Source organism: Cebidichthys violaceus, unplaced genomic scaffold (assembly GCF_023349555.1).
Source record: "Cebidichthys violaceus isolate CVI_PGR_0920_01 unplaced genomic scaffold, fCebVio1.0.p SCAF_5, whole genome shotgun sequence".
Taxonomy (NCBI): Eukaryota; Metazoa; Chordata; class Actinopteri; order Perciformes; family Stichaeidae; genus Cebidichthys; species Cebidichthys violaceus.
Genome location: NW_027176705.1, coordinates 17,193,443 through 17,220,127, shown reverse-complemented (window position 1 = coordinate 17,220,127; position 26,685 = coordinate 17,193,443). Strand labels below are relative to the sequence as shown.

At 45.3% G+C, this 26,685-nt stretch overlaps 2 protein-coding genes across 5 annotated transcripts; one reads left to right on the top strand and one right to left on the bottom strand.

The window, feature by feature from the left end:
- ulk3 (unc-51 like kinase 3) lies at positions 1 to 16,112 on the bottom strand. Of its 3 annotated transcripts, none has more exons than XM_068731197.1 (17): positions 16,021 to 16,112; positions 14,772 to 14,877; positions 14,511 to 14,651; positions 14,167 to 14,287; positions 13,939 to 14,034; positions 13,556 to 13,699; positions 12,888 to 12,970; positions 9,998 to 10,153; positions 9,723 to 9,828; positions 9,540 to 9,580; positions 9,242 to 9,344; positions 8,810 to 8,874; positions 8,383 to 8,461; positions 7,164 to 7,204; positions 4,597 to 4,644; positions 4,351 to 4,414; positions 1 to 1,186 (listed from the first exon to the last, which is right to left on the bottom strand). In XM_068731197.1, the coding sequence occupies exons 2-17, from the start codon at positions 14,874 to 14,876 to the stop codon at positions 1,170 to 1,172; spliced, it is 1,410 nt and encodes a 469-aa protein (XP_068587298.1). In that variant the 5' UTR covers position 14,877; positions 16,021 to 16,112; the 3' UTR covers positions 1 to 1,169. The 3 variants fall into 3 exon arrangements, with proteins under 3 accessions (XP_068587298.1, XP_068587296.1, XP_068587297.1); XM_068731195.1 differs by lacking the exon at positions 16,021 to 16,112 and adding an exon at positions 15,551 to 15,631 and having other exon boundaries at positions 14,772 to 15,019; XM_068731196.1 differs by lacking the exon at positions 16,021 to 16,112 and adding an exon at positions 15,551 to 15,601.
- tars3 (threonyl-tRNA synthetase 3) lies at positions 16,052 to 25,879 on the top strand. 2 transcript variants are annotated; one of them, XM_068731194.1, is made up of 19 exons: positions 16,052 to 16,372; positions 16,653 to 16,745; positions 17,112 to 17,296; positions 17,527 to 17,650; positions 17,864 to 17,988; positions 18,113 to 18,230; positions 18,421 to 18,485; positions 18,602 to 18,680; positions 18,778 to 18,924; positions 20,159 to 20,257; positions 21,747 to 21,913; positions 22,001 to 22,163; positions 22,304 to 22,441; positions 23,342 to 23,419; positions 23,526 to 23,626; positions 24,110 to 24,214; positions 24,511 to 24,583; positions 24,683 to 24,797; positions 25,359 to 25,879. In XM_068731194.1, the coding sequence occupies exons 1-19, from the start codon at positions 16,052 to 16,054 to the stop codon at positions 25,505 to 25,507; spliced, it is 2,445 nt and encodes an 814-aa protein (XP_068587295.1). In that variant the 3' UTR covers positions 25,508 to 25,879. The 2 variants fall into 2 exon arrangements, with proteins under 2 accessions (XP_068587295.1, XP_068587293.1); XM_068731192.1 differs by having other exon boundaries at positions 17,109 to 17,296.
- The last annotated feature ends 806 nt before the right edge of the window (positions 25,880 to 26,685 follow it).

Here is a 26,685-nt window from a genome sequence, read left to right as displayed (position 1 = left end):
GACTGTAGAGAAGTTTTATTTTTCCACTGAATTCCTCATTTAATAAATACATACGATATAAAATCACAGCTGTATAAACACTCAAATAAAAAAAAACAACAACAACACAGTGGTGTGGAAAATCTCGCCAGCATACATATTTAAACGTTTCTTCCTGCAGCCGCAAAGTAAAGCTCCCTTTTAGGTATTCATGCACTTTACTTGTCTGAAATCAAAACAGCGTGTGAAGACCTACAACAGCGACTGTTAAGCTTTTTCACAGAGGCCTAGTTATGAAGGCTTTGCAACCCCGCCGGTTCCCTCGCATACCCGGCCAGTGCCAAACCTAAGAAAATGCAAGTCCAGTGTAAATAAGGCCGAGGCCGCACCTCTCCAGTTTCCCCTCATAGTGGTGGAGAGGGCTCCATCAGCGGGGAGAGCATGGTGAGCCTGTGGTCCACCCACAGCAAAGGCAGTGGGGACGGGAGGGGGAGGGAGAATGTGCATGTTTGCAGAGGCCTCTGTATAACATACTTAACATGGCGGTCCAGGACCGGCGCGATGCTTCTTCACGCCACAGCTTCCATCTGATTGCGTTTATCGCAGGTTTTCACAGTGTTTCCCGGCGTGCCCGCAAATACTGTTTTTTTTGGGGGTTTTTTCCTCGCGCAACAATAAATGCAACAGCCTCTGTTTGAATCGTTTTACCATGACAGTGTGGCCATTGTCACACAAGCTGTCCGTCATTTACATATCAATGGCGTGTCAGGGGGAGGGATCCGAGGGCTAAGCGGTGCGACGCCGTGTAAAGAGCCGGGAACTAGCTTTCACATTCACCAGTGTGTAAATCCTAAACTCTAGAGCTACTTTCAGTACTTCACCGGACAAACTTTTTTCTTTTTTTTTTCTTTTTTTTTTTTTTTCCCTTCCGAAAAGTATAAACACAAGTTCCCAACCTGCCAAATTATCAACTTTCCGGCAACAACTGAAACGTTGGGCACATTTGGCTGGCAACAGTAAAATCCCACCCGGACAGCGTTGGGTGGGGAAGGTGAGGCGTGATGCAGGGTTAGTTTGGCCCCGACAGGAACCTGCTCAGGTGAAGGCTCTGTGTCCAACATGAGCACCGACAGGCAGTCCGATGCGCCGCTTGGGCGTCCCAGCCCGGTTTCCCACGGTGGCCGCCTGGCTTACTGCAGACAGCAAGCTGAGAAAACACAAATGATTGGTGGGTGTGAGGCTTCACTTCTCAGGGTTACTCACATCGTCACTTCTAAACGTACCACCATGGTCGGAATAATAAAGACGACTCTGTGGGTCAGTAACCACATCCGCCTTCCACAAAAATGACAACATAGATGGTACATAAGAAGTGAAGTTGGTCACCATGTCGTCACCCATTGGTTAGTGGACTACTGTTTGAAGCCTTTTGAAGCCATCTTGTTTTTTTGCAACCAGAAGTTACATGAGAGAGAGAGAGTGGTATAGCCGGACGCTTTTTAGGCTACCTAACTGTTACAATTTACTTCCTGTTAACTGAAAACTTAATGTAGTAAGACAAAAACGCGCATAACGCCGTGGTAGTGACCTGTCAATCACTGTGTAGCCCCGCCCCTAAATCATCCCCTGCTTTATGGTCTGTGTGACTCTAAATGGAGCATAATGTACTAAATGAACATCATGCTGTATTGAAGAAGACTGTAAACTAGAGATTGAGACCATAAACTCATGTTTACAATGTTTACTGAGGGAATGACACTAACGTTGCCCCCTGATGGCCATCAGAAAGAATGCAAGTTTAAGGAATTTCAGCAGCAGCTTTACTTTTCACACCAAGAGATTAGGCCTATTTTTAGGCCTCCGCTCGAAAATAGCATACCCATACTAGAATGAGTGTAGCGTTGCAACTGTAAGGGCTATTTTAATACTTTTGGGATTAAAATAACCCTAACACTTGAGAGATGTGTTGATATGTGTAAATATCAGTATATATGTTACTGGTTAAGAGAATATTAAGATGGCACACAACACAAATGGAAAATTATAATTTTCGCCTGAAAAAAAAAATGAAGCAATTTCAGGATATTTTCTTTTAGAAATCATGTAGATCCAAGCTTTCAAGCTCTCCCAGATCATATAACTATACGTTGAGGGTCTCTAAACACATTTTCACTTAGATAAAGTGAAGCATTCATAAGCTAGAGAGGATCTAGTACAGAGATGTCAGGTGAGGATTCCAATGTTTACACATGTACACATGTTGCACAATGTGTGTTATTTTAACTTTATCATGTACCAAACTATATATTTAACTTGTATACATCACTAATGATGTTCAATACATCAAACAGCAGTTTGGGCTTCATTTGAAGGCCAGGATCCTTTCTAGGCCCTTTCTAGTCTCTGTGTTCATTTCAGATCCAGCTCTGTGTCTCTGTTCAGGGCTGCAGCTCAGCCCCCCTTTCTCCAATTTGCGCCATTGAGACCTCCTTCAAACCGTAGAAGCCAATAGAATTGCAGGAAATTGAAAGTTAGATGATTGACAGCACTATTAGCCAATGGGAATCAAAAACGTCCCATCTGATGTCAGATCTGAAATCCAATTTGCTGAGACTTCCATCCCTCCCAACAAGGCGAGGAGTGTCGGAGACTTCCGTAAACAATGGATTCTCACAGAGCGGATGGAAGTACGGAAATATTTCATTTTTTCGCTGAGATCCGACCAAAAGTGAGAACAATATTCCATAAAGCTGTGTGACTTTTCTGTGTTTGATGCTGAACAGCTCTGCGATGGTTTACCGGGGAGAGAAAGGGAATATATCGCCGTAATCTGTGTCGAGTGGACATGCTTTTTCATGCTGCTCTTCCGGAGCTAGCACGTAGCTAACGATCAGTAGCAGCTGTTTTCTCTGGTCAGTTCTTGAGTTATGGAGTTAGGATTTGTGATGTTTTGTTATTTGGAAACTTGGCTTATAGGAGTTGTGTTTGTCTCATGTAGAAGTGACCTGGTTCATGTTGTTCCCAGGTCTCTGAGGTTTTTCCAGAACTATAGCATCATTATGTTCGTTCTTCGTGGGTTCTTTGTCACTTTGTACACTAAACTGTGCACAATGTTTGGACTTCTGCGTCCAAATGGGGGACCCTCGTGTTGAATCAGTTTTTAACATTTCCATGAACAAAGGAAGGTGAATCCTAAACTAAACACTGTTGAATACCAATAACGTGTGATAATTTCTAGCTTTACTGTGTATAATGTGAAAGGTTGGTATACATGTACATGTTCTCTGTACGCTACTTTCTCTCAACTTCTACTGAAATACCCAATGTCCTACATTTCCCATCCTACCAGTTGAACACATTTCATTCATCTTCATGATGATGGTTATACTAGCCATGGAAATATGCATGCAGGAAGGGGGGGGGGGGGGTTCTGAGGCGATCTTTAAGGTCACCAGACAGACTTGGGCGTTGCTGCGACCTTCTCTAGTACAGCTGCTGTTGGATCAGCGCCAGCTAGTATGGCTGACTGTGCTGTGGTTTTATTAAAACAACAACAGCAACAGAACAAGACGCCACGTTCTTCATGAAACCTGAGCGGTCTCTAGAGTCATTGGGGGCCCTTCCCCCATCGCCATTCTTTTTGTATTATTTTAAAAAAATTCATAATTCCCCAGGAATTTCTTGCTGAGAACAGGATATTGTCAGGGCTTTAGGTATCCACTATCCACCCAGGAACTAAGACCCAGAAAATACTGGGAATTAGGCTGTGTATATTAATTCAAGTTTTGTATATTAGTTCATTTAGTAAAATGTAACTTTTCTGCTTTTTATATAGTTTAGTAGTTTGCTTGTACAGCGTACAGACAGGGAAGTTCCAGTATATGAAATGTAACATTAATTGGATTTGATTTGATTTCTTACAGTATTTAATACTAATTTGCATATGTGAGTATGTGACAGGAATGAAGTGTACATGTGTGCTGTGTGTGTGTGTGTGTGTGTGTGTGTGTTAGGATAGTAACTCTTTGCTCGCAGAGAGTCTCACTTTCACGAGGCGGCTTTAACAAGAGGGCAGAGGACAGCAGGAGTCCAGGGCTGCACCGACATGAAATCAAAGAGCCAGACAGAGTGTGGGACACAGACAGTCCTGCGGGGCCGGCCAGCACAGCAAGAGAATGGCTCATATTTTACAAGTGGAAAAAAAAAGCTTTAATGAAAGGACATTTCATTAAAGCTTTAGGGCGGCCATTCCTCACTTGACCCCCCCCGCCACTAACCCTCCGTGTAGTCGTAGGCTACAGCAAGCTTCTCAAAAACACGAGAGCTGTGTTTTTGATCGAGCGGTTCGTGCAGCGCTGCAGGGAAACTCACAGCTTCTGACGGAGTCCGCGAGATGTTCTCGGTCCAGAGACGCGTCCCTCTGAGTCTCCTGCATCTGATAAACAAACACATTCCTGTGATCACACAAAACTAACAACCAAACACGGACATTGCATACAGATATAGGGACCGAAAGGTTTTCCTTCATTGAACATTTGCATCGATGTTAAGTCAAATTGTAGAATCCAGAAAGGAGTCTTAATCTTGCCCCTGATCGATTTTTGAATGCATGCTTACCTTGACATGCTTCTTGAGGTATTCAGCTCTGGTCATGAGGCTTTTAATCTGGTGAGAGACATACAATTCCATAAATGTAATTACAATTTTCACTTTCAATGCAAGTATTTACTGATGCTTTCATATGTATCGGTAGTATGTTTTTTGTTGCTTTTTTGTAAAGCATAATGGGTATTGAGCAACCTGTAACATTGACATTAATTTGACCGTTTTTATTCAGGTTTTTAATTGTAATTGTATATTTCCACTAGATTAATGTACTGTTATTCATATGTTGATGCATACTTGCAAATTTGTCTGAATAATTACCTATGCTGGGAGAATCATGGAGCGTGTGTGTGTGTGTGAGTGAGTGAGTGAGTGAGTGAGTGAGTGAGCACCTCTGTCTCTGTCCACGACTAATCTCGTATTCTGCTGCATGCATGTTTCTGTGTGCATTGCCCTTGTTTATTACAGACTAATAATTATAATTTACTTTCAGGGCCTCTGGTGTATAATATAATTAGAAGATAATTCTCTACAAAACAAAAAAACGTAAAAAAACAACAACCATCTTTCCATTACTAAATACATTTGCGGAGCTGTGCTCGTTTACTATAAACTGTAGTGTTGTGTAGCAGCAAACACAATAATTGGGACATGAACGTCGTGTCACAGTCAGATTTAAGCGATCAGCTCTGCTGATGTGCTTCTTGCCCCGTTATGATTTGAAAACATGTCATATGCACACATGTGGAGCAGCGACCGCCTCGTCACAGGCTTGAGGGTGCTCTTTACTGCTGATCATGAAGGTTCTGGGCTGCACCTCATACCTAGTTATGTCACCACTACGTCGCAGTACGAAGCCGGTCCTCTTGGGTATTACTGCAGTAACATCTGAGGGTCATAATCACAGGAGACCTAAAACTGATGGCTCCCATAAAGTCCATTTAAAACACCAATCTGTTGCGGTAAATAATCATTCTGCCCACAGGTTTTTAGTATTCAGCCCTGACCCCCAACCTCATGTAGCCACAGAACTTTAAACCTTTAATCACCAAGTGCAATGAATGTGGAGGAAATGTACGTGGGTGAGGACGGCTCGCGTACTGCTGCAGAGCTTTAAGATACTTATACTGAAACTCAGTCCACAGAACAACAGGAAGTAACGTAGATGGCCTTATATCAACACACACTGACTACATCAAACCCGTGGCTCACATGGGAGCGTTTGGGTTATTGAGTTACAGCTTTGAAAAGCTAAAGAGTGCTCTACAGTAGATAGGAACACACACACACACACACACACACACACACACACACACACACACACATGCTTTCCATTGAGTCCCCCACCCCCGCCACCCTAATGCTGTGTTAGATTATTGAGGCCGCATCTGAATTTACTTAAGACAAGCGCCCATAAAACTTCTAATTCAAAGCCCCATCACCCTTCTGGGGCTGGTTGGTGAAATGCTGGTGTCTGTTGTTGGCTCAACAACAATACACAAAACACAAGGGATGCTTTAATGGCAGACAGGCACAAGTCCTTTGCATGTGTTTCTTTGTCTTTACTGGACCATCAAACTTTTGGCTTTGTGTGTAGTCTACAGAAAAAAGGTCTTATTGGTGAAACAAGACAAATGAAACAAGTAAATGGCAGGACTTTGTTGGTTTTCTATTAAAGTTGATTACTGTTACTAACATTTAATTAATTCATTGATCGGCACACAAAAGCCGTTTTTCTGTCCAAATAAAATCCATTTTTTTGTAACGCTTATTGGATACACACATCTACTTTTTTCAGGACAGGGACAATCATGAACAAGTTAATTCTATAGTTTAAACCTGGGTTAACTGAATTTTTTTGGCCCCTTGGAGGCAGAAGACACAAGCCGTAAACACAACAGCGACATATCATCACCTTTTAAGTCAATCGGCTCGTTACATATCACACACATTCATCTGATGACCGTAACATTCAGGCAGGGACTCTTTCTTCTTCTTGGTTTCCAGTAACTCCTGAGGTGAATATCGGACTGCTGAGCACCGCGTTCGCCAGAGAGTCGCTGACACTGTCTAGATTGTTTGTGGGGCTGTTTCGCTCCAAAAGAAAGAAAGAAAAAAGCTGCCTGCTGTGGCTGAAAACAACAATAATGAGGGCTGCAACCAAAACAGTAAAGTTGTGGGCGGTAAAAACCAAACCAATGAGCTGAAAGACGTTATATAAAACTCTCTAGACTTGAGGCGATAATTGTCTTGGTTGTCACTACGTGAGTCTCTTTTCACGTACAAGTGGCCATGCGATCCACTGGGGGTACAAAACCACTATAGCTGCTTTCAAGTGTCTAATTATAAAGTGGACAGTGATCTGTGTGTGTGTGTGTGTGTGTGTGTGTGTGTGTGTGTGTGTGTGTGTGTGTGTGTGTGTGTGTGTGTGATATAGATGATGGATTTGGCCTTTAACACAATCAAAACATGCACATGTGACAGGTGGAAAAGGCTCGTGGGTCATGTGATGGGGCTCGAGTGGAAGTGAGGACTAGTCCCTCTGAACCGTGAGCTCTGGACCCGTAGGCCTCACTCACCTCGCTGTGCAGCAGCTCCTTCCTGCGGCCCTGGGGCTCGGCTGGCTCACAAGAGAGAGAAAAATAAAGAACAGGGGAAAAAAGACAGAGATGAATGAGGAGAGGAAGGGAGGAGAGAGTCCGCTACCTAATCACCTCGTTTGTTCACGAGGAGGTCAACTACTAGATTGGATTTCGCTGGCGTAGAGACCGGGGGGGTTGGAGCTCAGGGGTGGATTCTAATGTAGGCCGGTGTTTTCACAGTCGGTCCCCGTGGAAGAGGAAGAGGGACAGAGAGGAGAGGAGAACTCCCTGGTGGCAAGGCATGATGGGAAGCTGCATGACAAAGAGCTCTTAGCCAAACAAAGATTCCCGCCGCTCGGGATGGCATGGGAATAGTGGGATCCACTGACAAGACGAGGTTACGGCGTCCACAGTCTATCACCTCAAATCAAAATTTGCTTTTATAAATCCAAGAATCCTCTATAGTTTACGTTCATTAGCGAGATCAAATCTTGTATTTGTTTCCGGCGTGTGATAAAGAGAAAGAAATGAAGTGTGTGAAGCTGTCTGGACGGAATGGGAAGCAGATGGCCGGGCTCTCGTACCACACACGGGGGTGCTGGCACCGGGTCTCATTTCGGCTCAAAGCCACATCTGGATCGCTCTATCCCACCTCTCCCATTAGGCCGATCTTCCAGATGAGCTCACGAGCCGGGGCCTAATGGACGCCAGGCCACAGAGCGTCTCTTCTCTGGTGCCTCTGTCTGTCCCCGTCTCTCTCCGTCACTTTGTCCTTTACACTTTCTAAATCATGTCGAAGTTAATTTCCGTCTCTGACACGTTTTTTTCTTGAGTCTCATTACATCCGTCGCTGCTAGGCTCTCTCTGTTTCCAGTTAAGTGTCTCTGTATCTTTACTCTCTCTCCAAGTTCTTTTTGTCTCTCTTTTTCAGCCCGGATCATTTTCCCTGTCCAGATACATCTTGGCTTGTCTAATTTTCTGGCTGTACCCTAAACTCAAAATGAATTTCTCTCATAGTCACGTCTCTCAAGTCCGCTTCTCTAATAAGGAATGTGTGCGAACACACACGGCCGCCTGAGGTCTGAGGCGAAGTCTCTGAACGCAGACGTATCAGATTAGGACGTAAACTTTGGCTCCAGTGGAGCGTCTCCGTGGCCAACAGCAGTTAAGTACGATAATTGCGTAAAACCATCTTGCTTGGAAAGAAAAGAGGTACCTGCTAGCGCCAACAGTAGTTCTCCTAAACACTGCTGGTACACATCCAGGGCCTCGAGGTCATCCACCCCGCTCTCCTCCTGTAACGGAAGAGCGAAAATGAGGCAACGCACTCGGGCCACCCTGGTGCTGGCATGGTTCCGCTATTTCAGTCTGTTAGCTTTGCAAAATGAGTTTATCATTAGTGTTCACATTAAAAATAATGAAGGCTGTAAACAGCAGAGACGCACAAATGAGATGGTTTTGGTTCACCAATGATTTGGAAAGCGACCTCTGAAAGGGGATTGGTTTGTACCCTGCTGGATTGTTTTTTTTTCCTCTTGTATTACTTCTGCTTCACCCTGCCTTTGTGTGTCTCTCTATAGCAGAGGCATCATCAGGCAGCCCCCCCCCCCCTCCCCCCTCCCTCTCCCTCCTCTTCTTCTAACCTTAGCAATGGCAGCGGAGGCCACCTCCAGAGCAGCCAGCAGCCGTGGTTGGTCTCGAGACATTTCTGGAGTGGAGAGCAAACAGGAAATACTACTTTGAGTCCTACTGTACGTCCATCAATGCATCGCATGCAAACACTTTGTAACCAGCCCCTGCAGAATCCTCAGACTCCAGTATTGTGCACTAGAGATACTTTTTTAAGATTTCATAATCTTGATTTTCGGGAAAACATCTTAGCTACACAGCAGTTTAATTCAATTACTAAAATAGCATAACTTCAAGCTGTACGGACTCACCGGAATAATAATGAAACACACACTAAACCCCCATTATAGGGTTAAAACCAAAGTCCCAAAACACACACACTGCATTCCTCAGGTTGTCCTCTCATACAGTGGCCCCCGGCCTCTGCACTGAGATGGGCTCTTTACCTCGGAGCACATCCCTGGAGGTGCGGGCCTCCTCAAAGCTCAGCCTGTTGTCCGAGGCCACCAGGGCCTTCAGCTCCTCGGCTCTGGACACATACTGGCGGATCTGCGGGAAGTCCTCTCAAAACTTAATCATGTCAACCACGCCATATGCTCTCCAGCCACGCCGTATGGTATTCAGAGAAGACAATTCATTCCAAGTGAAAGCCCACCAGAGTGTGGGAAAAAAAGTATGAAAGAAGGACCAATTGAAAATAGAGTGTAATCCAAATGAGAATGCGGGGAGTGTTTTCAGGCCTACCTTCTGCCTGAGGGCGTCTTTACGGTGTCGGTCCGTCTCGTCTGGGGGGGGAGAAGAGATGTTTGGGTTTTACATTTGGCGCATTAGGCTCTGCCAGTTTATTGCGCTGGAACAAAAGGCGGATGCATTGTTGAAGGGCTTACGCCACGGACAGGATATGAAAGTAGCTGTTGCTGTGCTTACAGTGAATGGAGGGGACAAAGTGCTCAAGGGCACTGCAGTAAAGAGACAGAGCGGCGGACCTCTCCCCGTCCTGGTCCTTCTGGACGGCCTGCAGGACCAGCTCTTTCTGAAAAGGAAGTAAAACAGGAAACTGGCATCAGCAAATGCAAAACCAGAAAACTCCCCCCCCCCCCCCCCCATTGCTCATGCACGCCTGCAGGGTCTCTCTCTCTCTCTCTCTTCTGCTCTCTCTCTCTCTCTCTCTCTCTCTCTCTCTCTCTCTCTCTCTCTCTCACCGCTTTCACTAGGCTCTCGGCGCTCGGCATGTGCTCCATGTCCACGAAAGGGTGGGTGAAGAACTCGGCGAAGGTGATCCGGGCATCTGGGTTTCTCTCCAGCAGCCGCAGCAGAAGGTCTCTGCAGTCCTTGGATACCCTGGCCCCGTGAGGGAGCTGATGCACAAAACATGACCTTATTATGCTGCGCGCCATCCACAGGACAATCCGAGGGGGGGGGGGGGGGGCACAGCAGATCGCTGCCAGAGACCTTTTATAGTCTTGCGTCGCCACTTGTGAATCCCCTGGTAATGGGCCGTGTGCTAATGTCATCCCTTCAGCTCGATGTTTGACACGAGAACTCAAGTGTCCTTTAAGCCCTCCACCATTAAAAGTGCAGCTCTCCGACACCGTCACTATGGCGATTGACATTTGGTTTGCCAATGCAGCGCGGCAAATCAGGACGGAGACACAGCTATGACTCTTAATTGTCAGCAACCGGTTATCTTTCACGTCCACGTGTCGAACTCCAACGATTTTACATTTTTAAACCGTATGTATTACAGCTCTGTTTACACGTCTATCATGAATTCAACTTCTAGATGGAACGGTTTGTTTCTTAACGGGTCAGAACTGAAAACCTTGTATAGGCCCGTTTACAAACATGAACATTCATCTGAATCCCAGATTGTTTCTTATCATTCTAGATGGGAGACTGGAGATGAGCAATGAGTCCTCGTTTCAGCTTTCTGGAGTGTGGAAGTCTGCCATCTAGTGGCTTAATGCTGAAGATTCACAAATACAGTGAGAAAAAAACCCAAATAATTTAGGGGAAATGTTTTTTTATAAATGTGTAAGCATTAAAAATGTAATTACAGATCTGCTAACAGAGGTGCTATTGAAAGACTACTTCATATTTCTTTAAGCCATCTTATTCCCACGTGTATGTATATTTGGATGATTTTATTTACATCCCAACAGTGTTACTATAACAGAAACAATCACTAAATGAAATACAGCACTTTGGATGAAATGGTACACTGATATCTAGACTTTTTACTAAAAAGCTAAGCACTGATGCTTTCCAGGTGTCCGTTATTCTAGACATACTGCAGTATTTGACATTTAGAGTACGCTCCACACGTGCAGCCATAGAGTGGGTCATTCATAATGTTGGTTCTGTTCACATCCTGTTTGTTTGAAATGATCCTTCCAATGTGTTTTAGATGACTTGTGTTGTCTATATCCTTTGGGTTGTCGTCCTAATTTAACGTGTATCTCGCCTCCTTACAGATTGTGATCTACTAACCTGTGAGATGAATTCACAACCAGAAGTTGAGGCAAACTGTTTCAAGTGTCTGTATATTTTTCACCATTATTTACTTATGTTCTCTATAAATAGGATCCTGATGAAGGCTGAAAGGACTCCTCTTCAAAAGTGGATGCGTCAACGTTGTAAGCTAACTTTTGTACTTTTTGTTCACTATTCTTACAGTACGAGTGTCAGTGTAATGACTTATGTTTGATTATGGTACAGGGAACAAAACCATGCATTCATCCATTCCCCTCACTCAATAAAGGGTCACTTGGATCCTTGGGTTTAAAGGGTTAATTTGAGTGTTTTGAAGTGGGGTTGCATGAGGTTCTGACCCATAGTCTGTGTTTTATTAAATGTAGGTGGCGGCAAATTCAAGCTTTTAAGTTAAGTGTGTATATATATATATACACACCGTATTTTCCGCACTATAAGGCGCACCGGATTATAAGGCGCACCTTCAATGAATGGCCTATTTTAGAACTGTTTTTATATATAGGGCGCACCGGATTATAAGGCGCATAGAATAGAAGCTACTACAGTCAAACGTTTGACTGGGGTTGCGTTATGCATCCACTAGATGGAGCTGTGCTAAAGGGAATGTCAACAAAACAGTACCGGTGTTTACCGCTATTACTTCGGCGACGCCCCTGACTACGGTAGCCGTAATGCTGCAAGCGGTGCGGCTTTGTAGTTTACCAGTCGTACTGAAACATTTTGACAGAGCGCCGTGTACAACCAGTATGGATCAACCAATTGATCCATATATAAGGCGCTCCGGATTACAAGGCGCACTGTCGTTTTTTGAGAAAATTAAAGGCTTTTAAGTGCGCCTTCTAGTGCGGAAAATACGGTGTGTGTATATATGTGTGTGTGTGTGTGTGTGTGTGTGTGTGTGTGTGTGTGTGTGTGTGTGTGTGTGTGTGTGTGTGTGTGTGTGTGTGTGTCTTTGTTGATGCAGTCTGGTGGCTTTGAAGACAGCATAGATAAGTTTCACTTTCACATTTCCCTGTCAAAAATGGCTGTCTGACAGCAAGCAGTGGATATATTCTAAATATAATTAAACCAAGGTTTTGTGTGTGTGTGTGTGTGTGTGTGTGTGTGTGTGTGTGTGTTTTAGGCGGGGATTTCTTTTAGGTGTCCTCTTTTGCTTCTATACTCCTGTCTGTTTCTCCAGACTGGTGTCATTCCGATGGCCATCTACTGTAGGTAACTATCCCTTTAAACACAAGGATCAAGAGCCATTTGACCCTTTATTGAGTGAGGGGAATGGATGAACGGTTGGAGGATGAATCGATTTATTTATTTTTCTTTCTATAGAGCAAGCAAACACAAACTATATCGCCATGTATACCATAACTCAGAATAAGAAAGAACTAAGAAAGGAAACCCTAACCATCCCTTTAATGTGCGTACCAGCTAGAGGCCCTACGGTCCAGTCAACCTTATACAGGCAGTGATGATCTCCCCGACATCATCTCATCTCAAATTCAGATTATAAAGTCTTTTTTTTCTCCCCACATATATTGAAGCAGGATTGCTGACTGTCTCAAGCAATTCACTGATGAGAAACTCATTGGTTGCTCAAAGACTGACCTCGATGGGTTGGTTGCTCCGGATCTTCTCCACCAATTCGGCGTATGACCTTGATGCAAACGGTGCTCGCCCAAACAGCGCCTCTATATGAACACAAGCAATGTTGAGAAGACTATTCCAAAAGGATGATCTGGACACTGATGCACCTACTGTTGTAGTAGAAATAACAATAACTCCATTTATATAGCGCCGTCGAAAACAGAGATTACAAAGTGCTTCGACAGACGAAGCGAGGCGATAAAAACAACAAAGCTCAACAGTGAGGCCCAACAAAGCCAGACAGACTGAGATCAAATGTAGTCCTTCTGAGGGCCTCATCTCCTCAGGCAGGTCAGACTTCCTACAGCCAGGAGTGCCCCGCCTGAGCATCCACATCTGTGTTATCTGACCCCCTAGCTGGCTCATTAGGGGTCAACATTTCTTCTGTATATTTTGGGGCCAGAACCAGACGTACTTTAAAAGTGATCAGTTCTAAAACGAACAGGGATCCAGTGGAGAGAAGCCAGATTTGAGGTGATGTGATGCCGTCTGGTCGTTTCATGGTAAAGGGTATGCATGCTCATACTGATCTTACTTCTGCTACCTTTGTTGTCTGAAGCAGTGTGTCATTCATGTTGAGGTTTATTACACATTTCAAAGAGATGAAAGCGTGACCACAAAGTACTCACCATAGAGAATGACCCCAACCGACCAGAGGTCCACCCTGGAGTCGTACTGGCGTCGGCACACCATCTCGGGGGCCATGTAAAGAGGAGAGCCTCTCAGGACACTCTGCTCATCCCATGGTGACATGTACTGAGCGAAACCGAAATCTGGGAACAGATGTGTGACGGGTATCAGTGGGTGCAAGCCCCTCCTAAAGCTGACGTGTTTATGATGCAAAACAGGCAAAAGTTTAAGTAGAGTTTAATAAGCCATATACACAAAAAGACAGTTGACTTTCTTGCTCTGCAAACAGAACAGTACAACAGGGTTTGATTCTTTCTGAAGGAATCTCAATCCACTGCAAATCAATACGCGTTTCCTAGAGTGTTCGTGTGAGTGAGACCACCTGCTAGTTTGAGGACGGAGCCGCTGAGCAGAATGTTCTGAGGTTTCAAGTCCAGGTGTGAGATGTTTCGCTCATTAAGAAACTGGAGGGCACAGGCTGTTTGTGCAGAGACACACACACACACACACACACACACACACACACACACACAATAACTGGTACGCAAAGGCTGTGTTGACATAGAACCAAATCTGGCGCGGTGATTTTGTTAAAAAATGTATGACTCACCAATCTGTTGCAGGAAGCGCCGGACCACCCTCTCGGGTAAAATCCTGCGGCTGCGTATGAAGCAGGATAGATCTCCACCAGAGCACCACTCCAGGATCAGATAAATATTCTCAGCGTCCCACTGGTGAAAGAATACACGTCTACTTTGAAACCATCTCTACTGGGAGAGTGGTGGTTTCCTGCTGCGCCCTCGAATGACGCCATGGCCCTCCTAAATCAACATGCAGCTTGCATGGATGGATATACATCACTTTTTTAATATGTTTTATTTGCTCTGAATGGACTTTTTCTTTGTATTCCCTTGTACAAACTGAAACACATCAAAAAGACACAAATGAGCTGACCTGAAAGTCTTTCAGCTGGACTATATGAGGGTGTCTCATCGTCTTGAGGATTTCTATCTCTGTGAGCAGGTTCTCAGTAGACGCCCTGTTCAGGGTCTTCTTCCCAACCACCTTCACCGCCACCACCTCTCGACTGTCCCCCTGCAACGTCACAGTTACCAATGAATCTTCAACTTTCACTTTTGTTTTTATAATCAACAACCACACTGACCGTATAACATCAGTGTTGACAGTCAATGCCATGGGTTTCCCCTGACTCACCTTTCTGTAGGCCTTGTAGACCGTAGCATAGGTACCACTGCCCAGCCGCTCTGTGAGGATGAAGTCGGACAGTTTTGGAGGAGCAAAGCTGGAGCTGGAGGCCATGCTGACAACAACGACATCAAATTCCCCAATCAGTTTGGCCTGGAGTTGAAGATCAATGTGCTATTTACACCGAACCAACGGACTGATCTACGGGGAGGTCACAGGTCACGGTCAGCTGCAGAATAGGGATAATGGCCTTTGACCTATTGGGACAAGGAGGGGATGCTTTATAACAGGACATGGATCTGAACATTTATCTGACACCATTCCAAATATAAGTTCTGAATATAAGTTAATCATTCCACCAATGTGTTTGTCAATCATTTACAGAGATAACTGTAACGTCAGCATTTTTTTCAGATGTAAGGGGCACCATTTATTCTGGTGAACGAGTTCAAGGTTCACTGAATTGTTTTACTGGTTACTGTCATCTCACTTGTTCCGAATACAAGCCGAATATGTGACAGCCTCGTTACATGTCTTAAGCCGTATCCCGGCATGCATTTGTCTTCCTAATGAGTAAGGGAACTATAAAGAGCCAGGTTATTGAACTGGATTTGGTGTGCACCCGTTTGGGAGCTACAAGTTGTAGCTAGCTCACGTAGCAACCTCTGTGCTGCCAATCAACAGTTAGCACGTATGTAGCTGACGTTATACGACTACTGCCGAGTAGTAAAACCGTTCGCCAAAATCAAAAGTGAAGCAAAACAGACATGCAAATAGCTGACACGTACCTGTAGGCTAACAGCTCCACATCACAAGAATGGGAAGTCACTGTTTACGTCGCCGTACTGCAGTGGTCAGTTGACATTAACATGTATTAGGAAATGCGGTACTGCCTCCTAGCGTCGGCACTGCATTACTGCACAATATCTACCACTAGTCAGCGGGTTTGAAAGATGTATCTTAAATAAAATAGACTGCAAGAGCCCCCAAAAGCAGAGCGCAAATGTAACTACCTTAAAGATTGGGTGCTTAATAATGTAGTAATAATTCATAATTTTAATGTAGTGAATTTGTATGCTAATGTAATCATTTTATGACAGGGGATACCCGTATATACATACTGTATTATATATATATATATACATATATATATATATATATATATATATATGTATATATACATATATATATATGTATATATATATATATATACACACAACATATAACGTTAGCGGTTTTATTTTCAAAAAACCCTCACCGGAAGTGAGCTGTCACTGGGTCATTTAAAGATGGCGGAGTGCTTGTCCGCACGCTTGTCCGCCCAGGAGGAGCAAATTCGTCTCCTCTCCAGGGAAATCTTCACCCTCCGCGATGGATTGAGCCGCGGTGTGGATGCCGTCGGTGTTGCCTCGGGGGTCTCCCCAGAGCTGGAGAGCCTGCGGACCGAGAACGAGAAGCTCCAGTACCGGCTGCTGCACCTCCGCAGGGGTCTGCAGGCGGAGCTGGAGCTGGAGGAGGCGCAGGGCAAGAAGCGACAAGTGAAGTGTGGCAAAGCTCCGGAGAAGAACACCAGCAGTGAGCAGCAGACAAACAATCGAGCGGATAAAAAGGTAATGAAGACTGTGACGGCGCATATGGTCCCAGTTTAAAATGTGTAATATGATGAGGGGGTGAGCAGTTGTAACGCCGGTGCTGCTCCTACTGGGCCTCGGTCCAGAGGAGCCAAATGACAAACAACACCACCTCATTTCCAGAAATAGCTGCCCCACTCAATGCCACAGTGCGTGCCACGCTTCCAACTGACATTATAACAGGCTGATAATATGACTCAGGCAGAAATAGTGATAAGAGCGTATTGTACGAGGACACCTGGTCTCTGTTTGTGGACAGGTGCAGGTGGCGAACCCGGATACCAAACCAGGGGACAAGAACAAGAAGGAGAAAAAGCAGGATAAGGGACAAGGAGACGGAGCCGTGAAAGAGGTGAAGCACGGACGGAACACAACCTGTACTCCTTCAGTCCATCACTCGTTTCAAGGATTCCAGAATCTTTTGTCATTATGTAACACAGGGATGCACAACGGAATTCAGATGTAGCCAATGTGTAACACAACAAACGCAAGACGAGCAAAACAAGAACAGTAGTGCATGAAACTAACAGATGACATCACATCACCCCAATCCTGGCCGACATCCTGGCATTAATAATTCAGCACGAGGAAAAACATTATCCGTAAACTTCGACTTTCACCATCGTTCTTGCCTTTCACAAAACACGAGTCGTGAAACATGATGGCTCTCGTCCTGGGTTTTGATTGTTTTCTTTAATATCTTTTTCCACTGTAGCAGAAGTCGTCGCCCGGGTTCGTCGCAGAGCGCCTCAGCCTCTACGAGGAGCTGAAGAGGGAGAGCGACGCCCTGCTGGCGGAGAGAGCTGCGGCCGGCAAGCCCGTCGCCGTGGAGCTGCCAGACGGACGTACGGTGGCGGGCAAAGCGTGGGTCACCACGCCGTACCAGTTGGCCTGTGACATCAGGTAGGTGGTGCTGAAACAGCTGGCCAGATCCGCTGACCGTAGCGTCAACCGGCGGCTGCCACAATGATCAGTTACATGACCCGACACGAGCGGCTGCCTCAGAGGGAGACCTGACGCTCCTGTTTTCCCTCGTGCGACTGCATGTTGTTCTCGACTCTTTCCATTCTGATGAGAGAAATCGCAAAATTCATGCCGCAGCATTTCTGAGGCCACCTGTCTCGATCTTTCAGCCGGGGCCTGGCCGACAACGCGGTGATTTCTCGGGTGAACGGGGAGCTCTGGGACCTGGACAGACCCCTCGAGCAGGACTGCTCTCTTGAGATCTTGCGCTTTGACGATGAGGACGCTCAGGCTGTGAGTACATTGGAGGTTTTGAAATGGATCAATGCGTGGCTGGTGGCGACGGAGGGAAACCTCGGAGATGCGTTGTGTTATTGCAGCGGTATCTGGCGTCAGACGTCCGATCATAGCCACGGCGTACTTGCTTTTATTTACTTTTATTCGACAGTTTGTTGTGTTTTTTTTAGGTAACCTAGGCAATCTGTACATCTTCATCTTGTGTCCTAGGTGTACTGGCACTCCAGCGCTCACATCCTGGGGGAGGCAATGGAGCACTTTTATGGCGGCTGTTTGTGTTATGGACCCCCCATTGAGAATGGCTTCTACTACGACATGTTTCTGGATGGACAGAAGTGAGCAAGTATTCTCACTATCACTGTTCAGACATGCATTCTGATCTAAACACTAGTTACAGACACATCGGAGCACCACCGACTGTGAGCACTGGTGTTCACTCAACATGTGTGCTGTTTGCAGGGGGGTGTCCAGCACTGAGTTCGGGGACCTGGAGACTCTGTGTAAGGCGGTGGTGAAGGAAAAGCAGCCCTTTGAGAGGCTGGAAATCAGCAAGCGGACCTTGTTGAAGATGTTCAAGGTGACCGAGCCGTTTCACAAACGGAGGGAGAATGTTTTCTAGCCATGAACTCGCATAGTTTCTACAGTCTTACATAGTCACGTAATTATTATTATATGCATGTATGGAATTTGGTTAAAAAAAACAACAATAAATATCTATGAAAGACAAGAACATCTTGGAACTAACTCCAGATGTTTGCTTCTTTCAGTACAACAAGTTCAAGTGCCGCATCCTGAATGAGAAAGTCAGCACGCCCACCACGACAGTCTACAGGTACGTCGCTTCTAAGAAAGAAGAAGGAATATTGTTCATTTTATTTTAAGAGGATGCTTGAGTTCTATTTGGGTTCTTGAAGTTAACGGTTGTGTAATTTCCTGAATCCTGGTTAGATGTGGGCCCCTGATCGACCTGTGCAGAGGTCCCCATGTCAGGCATACCGGCAAGATCAAGGCCATGAAGATCTACAAGGTGGAACGTCCTGTTCTCGGATAATAATTATTTTCAAATGTCGTCATTTCTTACTTGTTAATATGTTCATATTTCTCCTCTCCTTCTCTGCCACCAGAACTCTTCCACCTACTGGGAGGGCCGCTCCGACATGGAGACTCTACAGAGGATCTATGGGATTTCCTTCCCCGACTCAAAGATGCTGAAGGAGTGGGAACGTTTTCAAGAGGAGGCCAAGAACAGAGACCATCGCAAGATTGGCAAAGTGAGTCACTGTAGGCGGTCATGTTCAAGCCAAACCCAGCTGGCTGAGGCCCTAAAACCGGAGACTGAAACCCAGTACACAGGGATTTTGGATTGGTAATTGTATGATATGATGGCTGACTCATCTCCTTTTCGAGGGAGCTTTTGCAGGAGTGTTTCCTCGTGAGAGTTCTGTTTTTGTGGTTTTCTATGGATGTGGTGAAACCCCGGAATTAATCCGGATCACGGTTCCCGGGCAAACAATATACAAACAAAAGCCAACATCACGCAGAGGTTAGGAAACGTTAAATCATCCTTTACGATGTCACTCGGTGGTCACAATTTTGATTCAGTTTTTATTCCAGTAAATTGCCTGTTGCTGCTCGGTACCAGCCGAGGGCGCTGTGAGTCTTCACATAGGCAGGCGTGGGACCGCTGTGAGTCATCAGAGCACCCCAGCTGCTGCCCCAGCATGGGAGACGCAGGCGGCAGCACCGACAGCAACACAGTTCCATATTACCCCCCCCCCCCCCCCCCCCCCCCCCACAGAGTGGAACGGGAGGTGACAGAAGTGACATGTGGTTTTAAAGATGGTGCTCTGTGGCATGATCCCAAGGCTTCTCTTCACATCAATACATTTCGTGCAGCTGCTCAGTGAACACTCGGTCAGTTTGGAGATCAAGACGGGTTTCCACGTTTATGAGACACAATTTTCTTTCATTTTCAAATGGTCTGTAATGGAGGGTGGTTGTTTTTTTTTTTTGTGTTTTTTAAATTGGACATTTCAGTTACAAAAAGCCTCATTTTAGTTTTTCTTCCAAATCAAAGTGACTTTGACAAAGCAGCGTCATAATTATAGTGTTTACTCTGGTGGTGCTGTAAATGGCTGACGTGATTCGTTTGTGCTGTAGCTCTGAAGAATGGGCAGAGAGGTGAGGTGAGGGCCTGTTATGAACTCACACAACTCGTATCAATGCTGTTTTAGAAGGAATATAGTTTACCATTGCAAGGAAGGTACATAAATCACAGGACCGGAGTCATGTTTAAAATGGGGAAAAGAATAAGACCACCAGGGCACACCAACCCATCTCTCCGTTTGTCCTCCACTCTCAAGTTTTAGGTAGTTGTTTTTTTTTGTCGGTCGCTGACAGACGGTCCGCCGTGTGCCGATTGGTGAACTCTCTGCTGCGCTTCTTGCTAATTGTACCTGCAAGATAATGCGTGATATGTGAAGTCTTTCTTTTTCTGCCTCTTAGGATCAGGAGCTGTTCTTCTTCCATGACCTCAGCCCTGGCAGCTGTTTCTTCATGCCCCGCGGAGCCCACATCTACAACACACTCACCGAGTTCATCAGGGTAGGAGCGGTGCCTCTCTTACTCACGCTCTTCTAAACAATGTTCAAATCTTCACTTTAACCTAGAATCGCTACATTAATATTCATTTGCTTATATTACCATATCATTACTGTAACCAAAATGAACAAGTGCGGCTGATGAGATGTGGATGAAGACTTTGATCACCGTCTATTCTGTTGTGAATGCTTGTATGTTTGTCTCATCCTGTGGATGCTTCAGAGGTAATTTGTTAATATTTGTGCCTCTCAACATGGCAGCTTTGTTGTTTTTCGTGATCCTGAAAAAAACATTTCTTCTTTATTATAATTTGTTTTGGTTTTTTTTAAAAACGTCCTCAATGGACATTCTGTCAAGATCACTGAAAACCAATTTATTTTAAAGCACATTTATGTTATGAGCATTACAAAAGATGCTGCAACACAAAGCCCCTTTTTTTTTTTTTTTTTTTTAAACCTCTCTCAAAGAGCACGAGGCCCGGGCTGCACTCTACATTTCCAGTGTACTCGTAGTGATTGTCGGCTCATTGACATGCAGACCACGAACCCCTTAACTTCTGCAAAACATGCGATCACCAAGGAGCTCTATGATGCGCTGCGGAGTTTAACGGTGACCTGAATATTTTAGTTCAGCTCAGTCACTTCAAACTCTGCTCGGAGCCCGAGAGAAGCTCAATTAACACCTGAGCTTTTCACGGACCTGAAGTCAGAAGTGTCAGAACCAAAAGTGAAGAACGTGGAGCCTGTCAACAGCATGAGCAGTCCTCTCAAAGGTAATGATCCATCTGTCCGATTGGTCTCATGGGACGGTCAATTTGAAAGTATTCTTTTTATTTTTGCATTTCCTCCGTCTTTACTTTAAAGACGCGTTTCCACATGTAGTTAATTGGGTTGAACGATGACTCGAGTAGGCAGAAGTTCTCCCTGTTAAGAGCAGAACTTGTCTAGTTTTAGTGTGACCGCGACGTCCCCGCGGAGACGTGTTGACATCTTGGAGGACTTTCTCACACGGCACACACGGCGGACGGAGCCAAGGAGACCTCGCATACATTGCACAGAAGCGGTGCAAGATCATTATCACGTCACTTCTGTTATCACTGTGCTAAAAAAAAGAAATGTGCAATGCATTCCCCTCTAGGACATATTGCTAAAAATGTTTTTGGGAACATTTCTAAGTACTTGAGGGTGGCTTCTAATGACTGCAGTGGAGCGATGCAGTCAGTCGTCGCTTGACGTTCAAGTTTCCTATCTCTGGTGCTAAATTGGCATGCGTGGTGTTTTTAAGCTCCCTCCTGATTTAATTCACAGTTAGACATATTTGCAGCTCAACTAGACATTAAACTGTTTTGCTTTATGAAAACAAACGTATAAATAAAACCCCCACACATTCGTGCCAGAAGTTATGACTCAGCTCAGCTCTCAGTAAAGAACCTGTGTGTTTCCAACCGGCCGGTCGAGCTCCTTTACATGGTTTTGTGTTGTTTGTTTTCTAGGACGAGTACTGGAGAAGAGGCTTTCAGGAAGTAGCCTCCCCCAACATCTATAACAGCAAACTGTGGGAGACGTCGGGCCACTGGCAACACTACAGCGACAACATGTTCTCCTTCCCCGTGGAAGACGGCATCTTCGCGCTCAAGCCCATGAACTGCCCCGGGCACTGGTAACTTTAGATCGCTCATTCCCCCAAAATGTTGCAAATCAAACGCCGTTTAAAGCGCGTCTCGTGTCGTTTTCTGTCGTCCCGCAGTCTGATGTTCAGCCACAGGCCTCGCTCCTGGAGGGAGCTTCCCTTGAGGCTGGCAGACTTCGGGGTCCTCCACAGAAACGAGCTGTCGGGAACGCTGACCGGGCTGACCAGAGTGAGGCGTTTCCAGCAGGACGATGCTCACATTTTCTGCATGATGGACCAGGTGACCACATCAGTAGTCTTCAAGTCTTTTTATTTTTTCAGTCTTTGAACATGGGGGAAAAAAACAGTTTTAGGAAAACAAGTAACAAGTTATGAGTCATTTCCTAAATTCTGAGTCGTGTTTTTTTTTTCTTTCTACAGATCGGCTCAGAGATGAAGGGCTGCCTGGACTTCCTCCGCTGCGTCTACGATGTGTTCGGGTTCTCCTTCCAGCTTCACCTCTCCACTCGTCCGGAGAAGTATCTGGGTGACATCGCTGTGTGGAACCAGGCAGAGAAGGTAAAAACCGGCATCGCGCGGCGTAGTGATGCTTTGTGGTGGAAACAGAGCTCCAGGTGCCTCCAGAGAATTCTGACAAACACTCAGCAGAAGATGTGACTTTGCCTTCCAGCTGCGAGACACTGCTCTGGTGACACGCTTCTATGAAGTGCAGGGACTTTGCCGCTCCTTAGTGTTTACACAATGGAGGAGTTGGTTCACTGCTCTGTTTGATCATGGGACGTTGTTTCAGCTGAACAGCCCCATTGTTCTCTTATTGACCATCAATCCAGGGGACTTCTAAGTGAACAAAACTATTACAAAATATTTCCTTTTCTTTGGGTCAATCATTTTTAGCATCTAATCATTTTTAAGAAATGGCTGAAATGTTACACGTGCACTTTATACGTTAAGTTTTCCTTCGTGGGTTGAGAAGCTTCTCCTACTTAAGATAAATGTATTCTTTAAAAACCCTCCTGGATCAGCTGGAACATGCCTCATCTCAAAACTTAAAACCGGCCTGATTTTTGTGTCCACTTTTTAAGAAAAACTACATTTATTGTAGGCCTATTTCTCCCACTCAGTCGGCCCTAAACGTGGAATTGTTGAAAGCGCTGTTGGCGGTACTCTGACCTCGGAGTTGTCTGTTTATTCTTCGCTTGATCGGAACAGCCGGGGCCGACATAACTGCTGCGTAAGCGAGTGGGTGCTTAGCAGCAGGGAGAGAAGACGAGGCTCCTGCAGTAGTATCGCATCTGTGAAGAGCCTCTCATTTCTGTAGGTGGTGTGTTTTCATTGGAAGACATCGCTGTCGTAAACTGAATGAGTGCATCACTTCTAATGCAAATGTGGAACAGGATTCGGCAGTGCAAAGCACAGCCTGAACTTGTTAACGTGTTGACTGTGCATCGTGTTTGACAGCAACTGGAGAACAGCCTGAACGAGTTCGGGGAGCCGTGGAAACTCAACCCTGGAGACGGGGCTTTTTACGGACCCAAGGTCGGGATATTTGAGATTTCTCCAGCCAAACGCAAAATCATTTTAAAAAAAAAAAAAGGTCCCTGAGGTTTTTAAAGTCCCGCGTTACTTTCTGTGCCGCCGACAGATCGACATCAAGATCAAAGATGCGATCGGACGTTACCACCAGTGCGCGACCATTCAGCTGGACTTCCAGCTGCCCGTCCGCTTCGACCTGACCTTTGTGGGGTGAGTCAGCTAATGAAAACATTGACCCACTGCTGAGTCTGTGAGCTCCACTGCACCGAGGGTTTATATGTTAATCCCCCCTGAGTCAGATGCCGCAGCCTGCGCTCTGTGTTCCACGTTGTCGTGTTTTTCTTCTTAAACAGGGGAAGAGCTGCGTATGAATCTGAAGCCACTGAGCAGGAGACGGGGTCCATTTGTCTCCTGAATTTGTAAAACCAGCATTGGAAACTAATGCACATCCTGTACAGCAATAGTTTGTGCGTTAGTCCAATCAGCCCAGGATTACAAATAGAAAAGGAAGGAGGAGGTAGATCAGTGGAAGGATGGATGGATATTGATACTTAAGTTGCGGACAGTCAGACTTAGCCAGATGCAAATAAGAATGAATAAACATGAAAGGCCAAGAATACGTCTAGTTTGCATTCATACTGGCGCACTACCCACAAACCCATAATACTCTCCCTCTGATGCAATGTCTTCCAGGAAGGATGGGGATGACAAAGCCCGGCCGGTCATCATCCATCGTGCCATCTTGGGCTCTGTGGAGAGGATGATCGCCATTCTCACAGAGAACTACGCAGGCAAATGGTGAAGTGCCCTCTGGTTCCTCTTACGTTTCAGAGCTTCAATAAAAAAAAGTCTTATTGGATAAAAAGGAAACCAAAGAAATTGCTCAGTGCTTTCAATCGTCTCAGTGACGTTTCACCGGATGAATCAGACTATTCTAGATATTATGAGATGCAGTAAAGGGTGGTTACGATGTCCTCTCTCCTTTCACCATCCCCGTACCATAAAGATTTCACCATCTAGTTCCTTTTTATTCTTAACTCCAGCATATCGCTGTGAAGATGGTTTCATTAAACGCCTGTCCGTCCTCCCAACAGGCCTCTCTGGCTCTCTCCCCGTCAGGTGATGCTGGTGCCCGTCAACCCGTCCTGTGAGGATTACGCCAAGAGGGTACGTCTTCCACCACCACACCTCAACCACATGAGTGCAGACGATGATTATAATAATGCTGAACCATAAAGGGTTTTTTTTTTTTGTCCACCCTTTCAGGTGTGTAAGCAGTTTACAGAAGCTGGTTTCATGGCAGACGCTGACCTCGACTCCGGCTGTCTCCTCAACAAGAAAATCCGTAACGCTCAGTTGGCCCAATACAACTTCATCCTTGGTGAGAACATTTACTGGCCTAGCTACATTTGGGAGCACAGACCGAACATTCATTCAAGAGCAATGTTTTGCCCCACAACAGTGTTTTTAAAGACATTTTTAGTTTAAAATAAACTATTTATATATAAGTAGTTTATTTTTAGTTACGAGGAGACGCCACCATGTAGAGAAATGAAGCATATATGATTGGCTTTAAATAGAAAAGGGCCAAACCATACCAAAGGTCAGGTTAAGTAAAACGGCTCCAGTGAAAACTTGGAAAACACAGGCAGTTAAATGAAAGGGCTGCACCAATTAATGTGCATGCTTTAGTCCATTTTACACGCTGTGTGAACACTTTCCAACGCACAAAGTGATCAACTAAAAGCAGATTTGATGAGGAAGTACATTTATATGATTAAAAAAAAGCAGAAATGCTGCAGACTATTAAAATCCATCTGCAGTAACAAAGGCAGGAAAAAAAGATCAACAGGAAGAACATGTGATTTGTATGAAATGAACACGCAACCCTGCTATGGTCCTTCTTCATTGTGGAGTTGTCGGTAAACTGTTGTGTCTTCAGTGGTCGGGGAGAAGGAGAAGATGACCGGCGGGGTCAACGTGCGCACGCGGGACAACAAAGTGCACGGAGAGCTGTCGGCGGCCGAGGTGCTGGCTCGCCTGACCCTGCTCAAACAATGCCGCTGTCCAAACGCAGAGGAGGAGTTCTGATCGAGACCAACAGCACGGTCCGGACCCTCGCGTCGGAATACCTCAACTACAGTCGGAGGAGCAGCAAAGGGACAAGTGATGGCTCGTGCAGAGCTGGTGTAGTGGAAGTGAAGAGCAGAAATGACAGATGGGGGAACTGATGACCCGAATGTGATGAATGGCGCTACGAAACAGCTGTGAAATGATCACGTGTGAAGGGTAACGGAGGGACACGTGGTGTGGCTGTTAAATTATGTCTAAATAAGTTCATCTGAAGGGAAGCTGCTTGATGATTGAAGGAAACTATGTGATCATAATGAAGGTTGTGTGAATTCTGCACTGATTTTTCACGAAGGTCTGTCTCTCAGAAATAAAATGAATGGAGACACTCAACCTGTGGTGATTGGTTTACTCATTTCAGAGAAATAACGTGAAACGTTAATGGTGGCAATGATGTGTCTTCACCTACTGAACAATACAGAGCCGCATGCTTCTACATGAGGAGATCAAATGAGGAGCATCTGTCCCCACGTGAGAGGACAGTAGTTTAGTGTCCTCTACAGGAACCATACCTCACAAACACCGAGTTAAATGTGACATCATTACAGGAGAAGCTTTAATAAAGGGTTAGCCGTTCGTAATGAATGGATCACAGGGCTTCTGTGGGCGGAATGAAGTTCTGCTTCTGCTGCTGGTTGCGCTGCGTTCACAGTCATGGGAAAGATGGCACACTAACTCTTTTCCATATATCTTTTCTGTCAGTCTTTCCCACACTACTTTAAAACAAGGGTTTTGATGACGCACTTAACATATTTTGTAACATTCATTTTGATGCCACCAGCTGTGATTATAGCTGTGGTATATAACGATATGAAGCATAGAAATAACTGCGGGGGACATTAAATTAAAGATGGTTAATCACAGTTATTATTCTGAAGGTCACTGTAAAGATATTGCGGTTGATGTTTAATTTTGCTGGAAGATCTAAACTCAATCCCATATAGTCTACACTGTAAGAAAACAATTTACTTTGCATCAAGGCGATGTGAATGGTTGAGTGTAACAAACGTATTACTGTTTGAGCAATTGGTGTCCACTAAATACATCTGCCATGGAATCCTCTAGTATCTAGCTACGTGGAGAAACAACCAGAGAAAACGGTAAACTACTGTATTCGTGAGCACTTGCCTCCTCGTGCC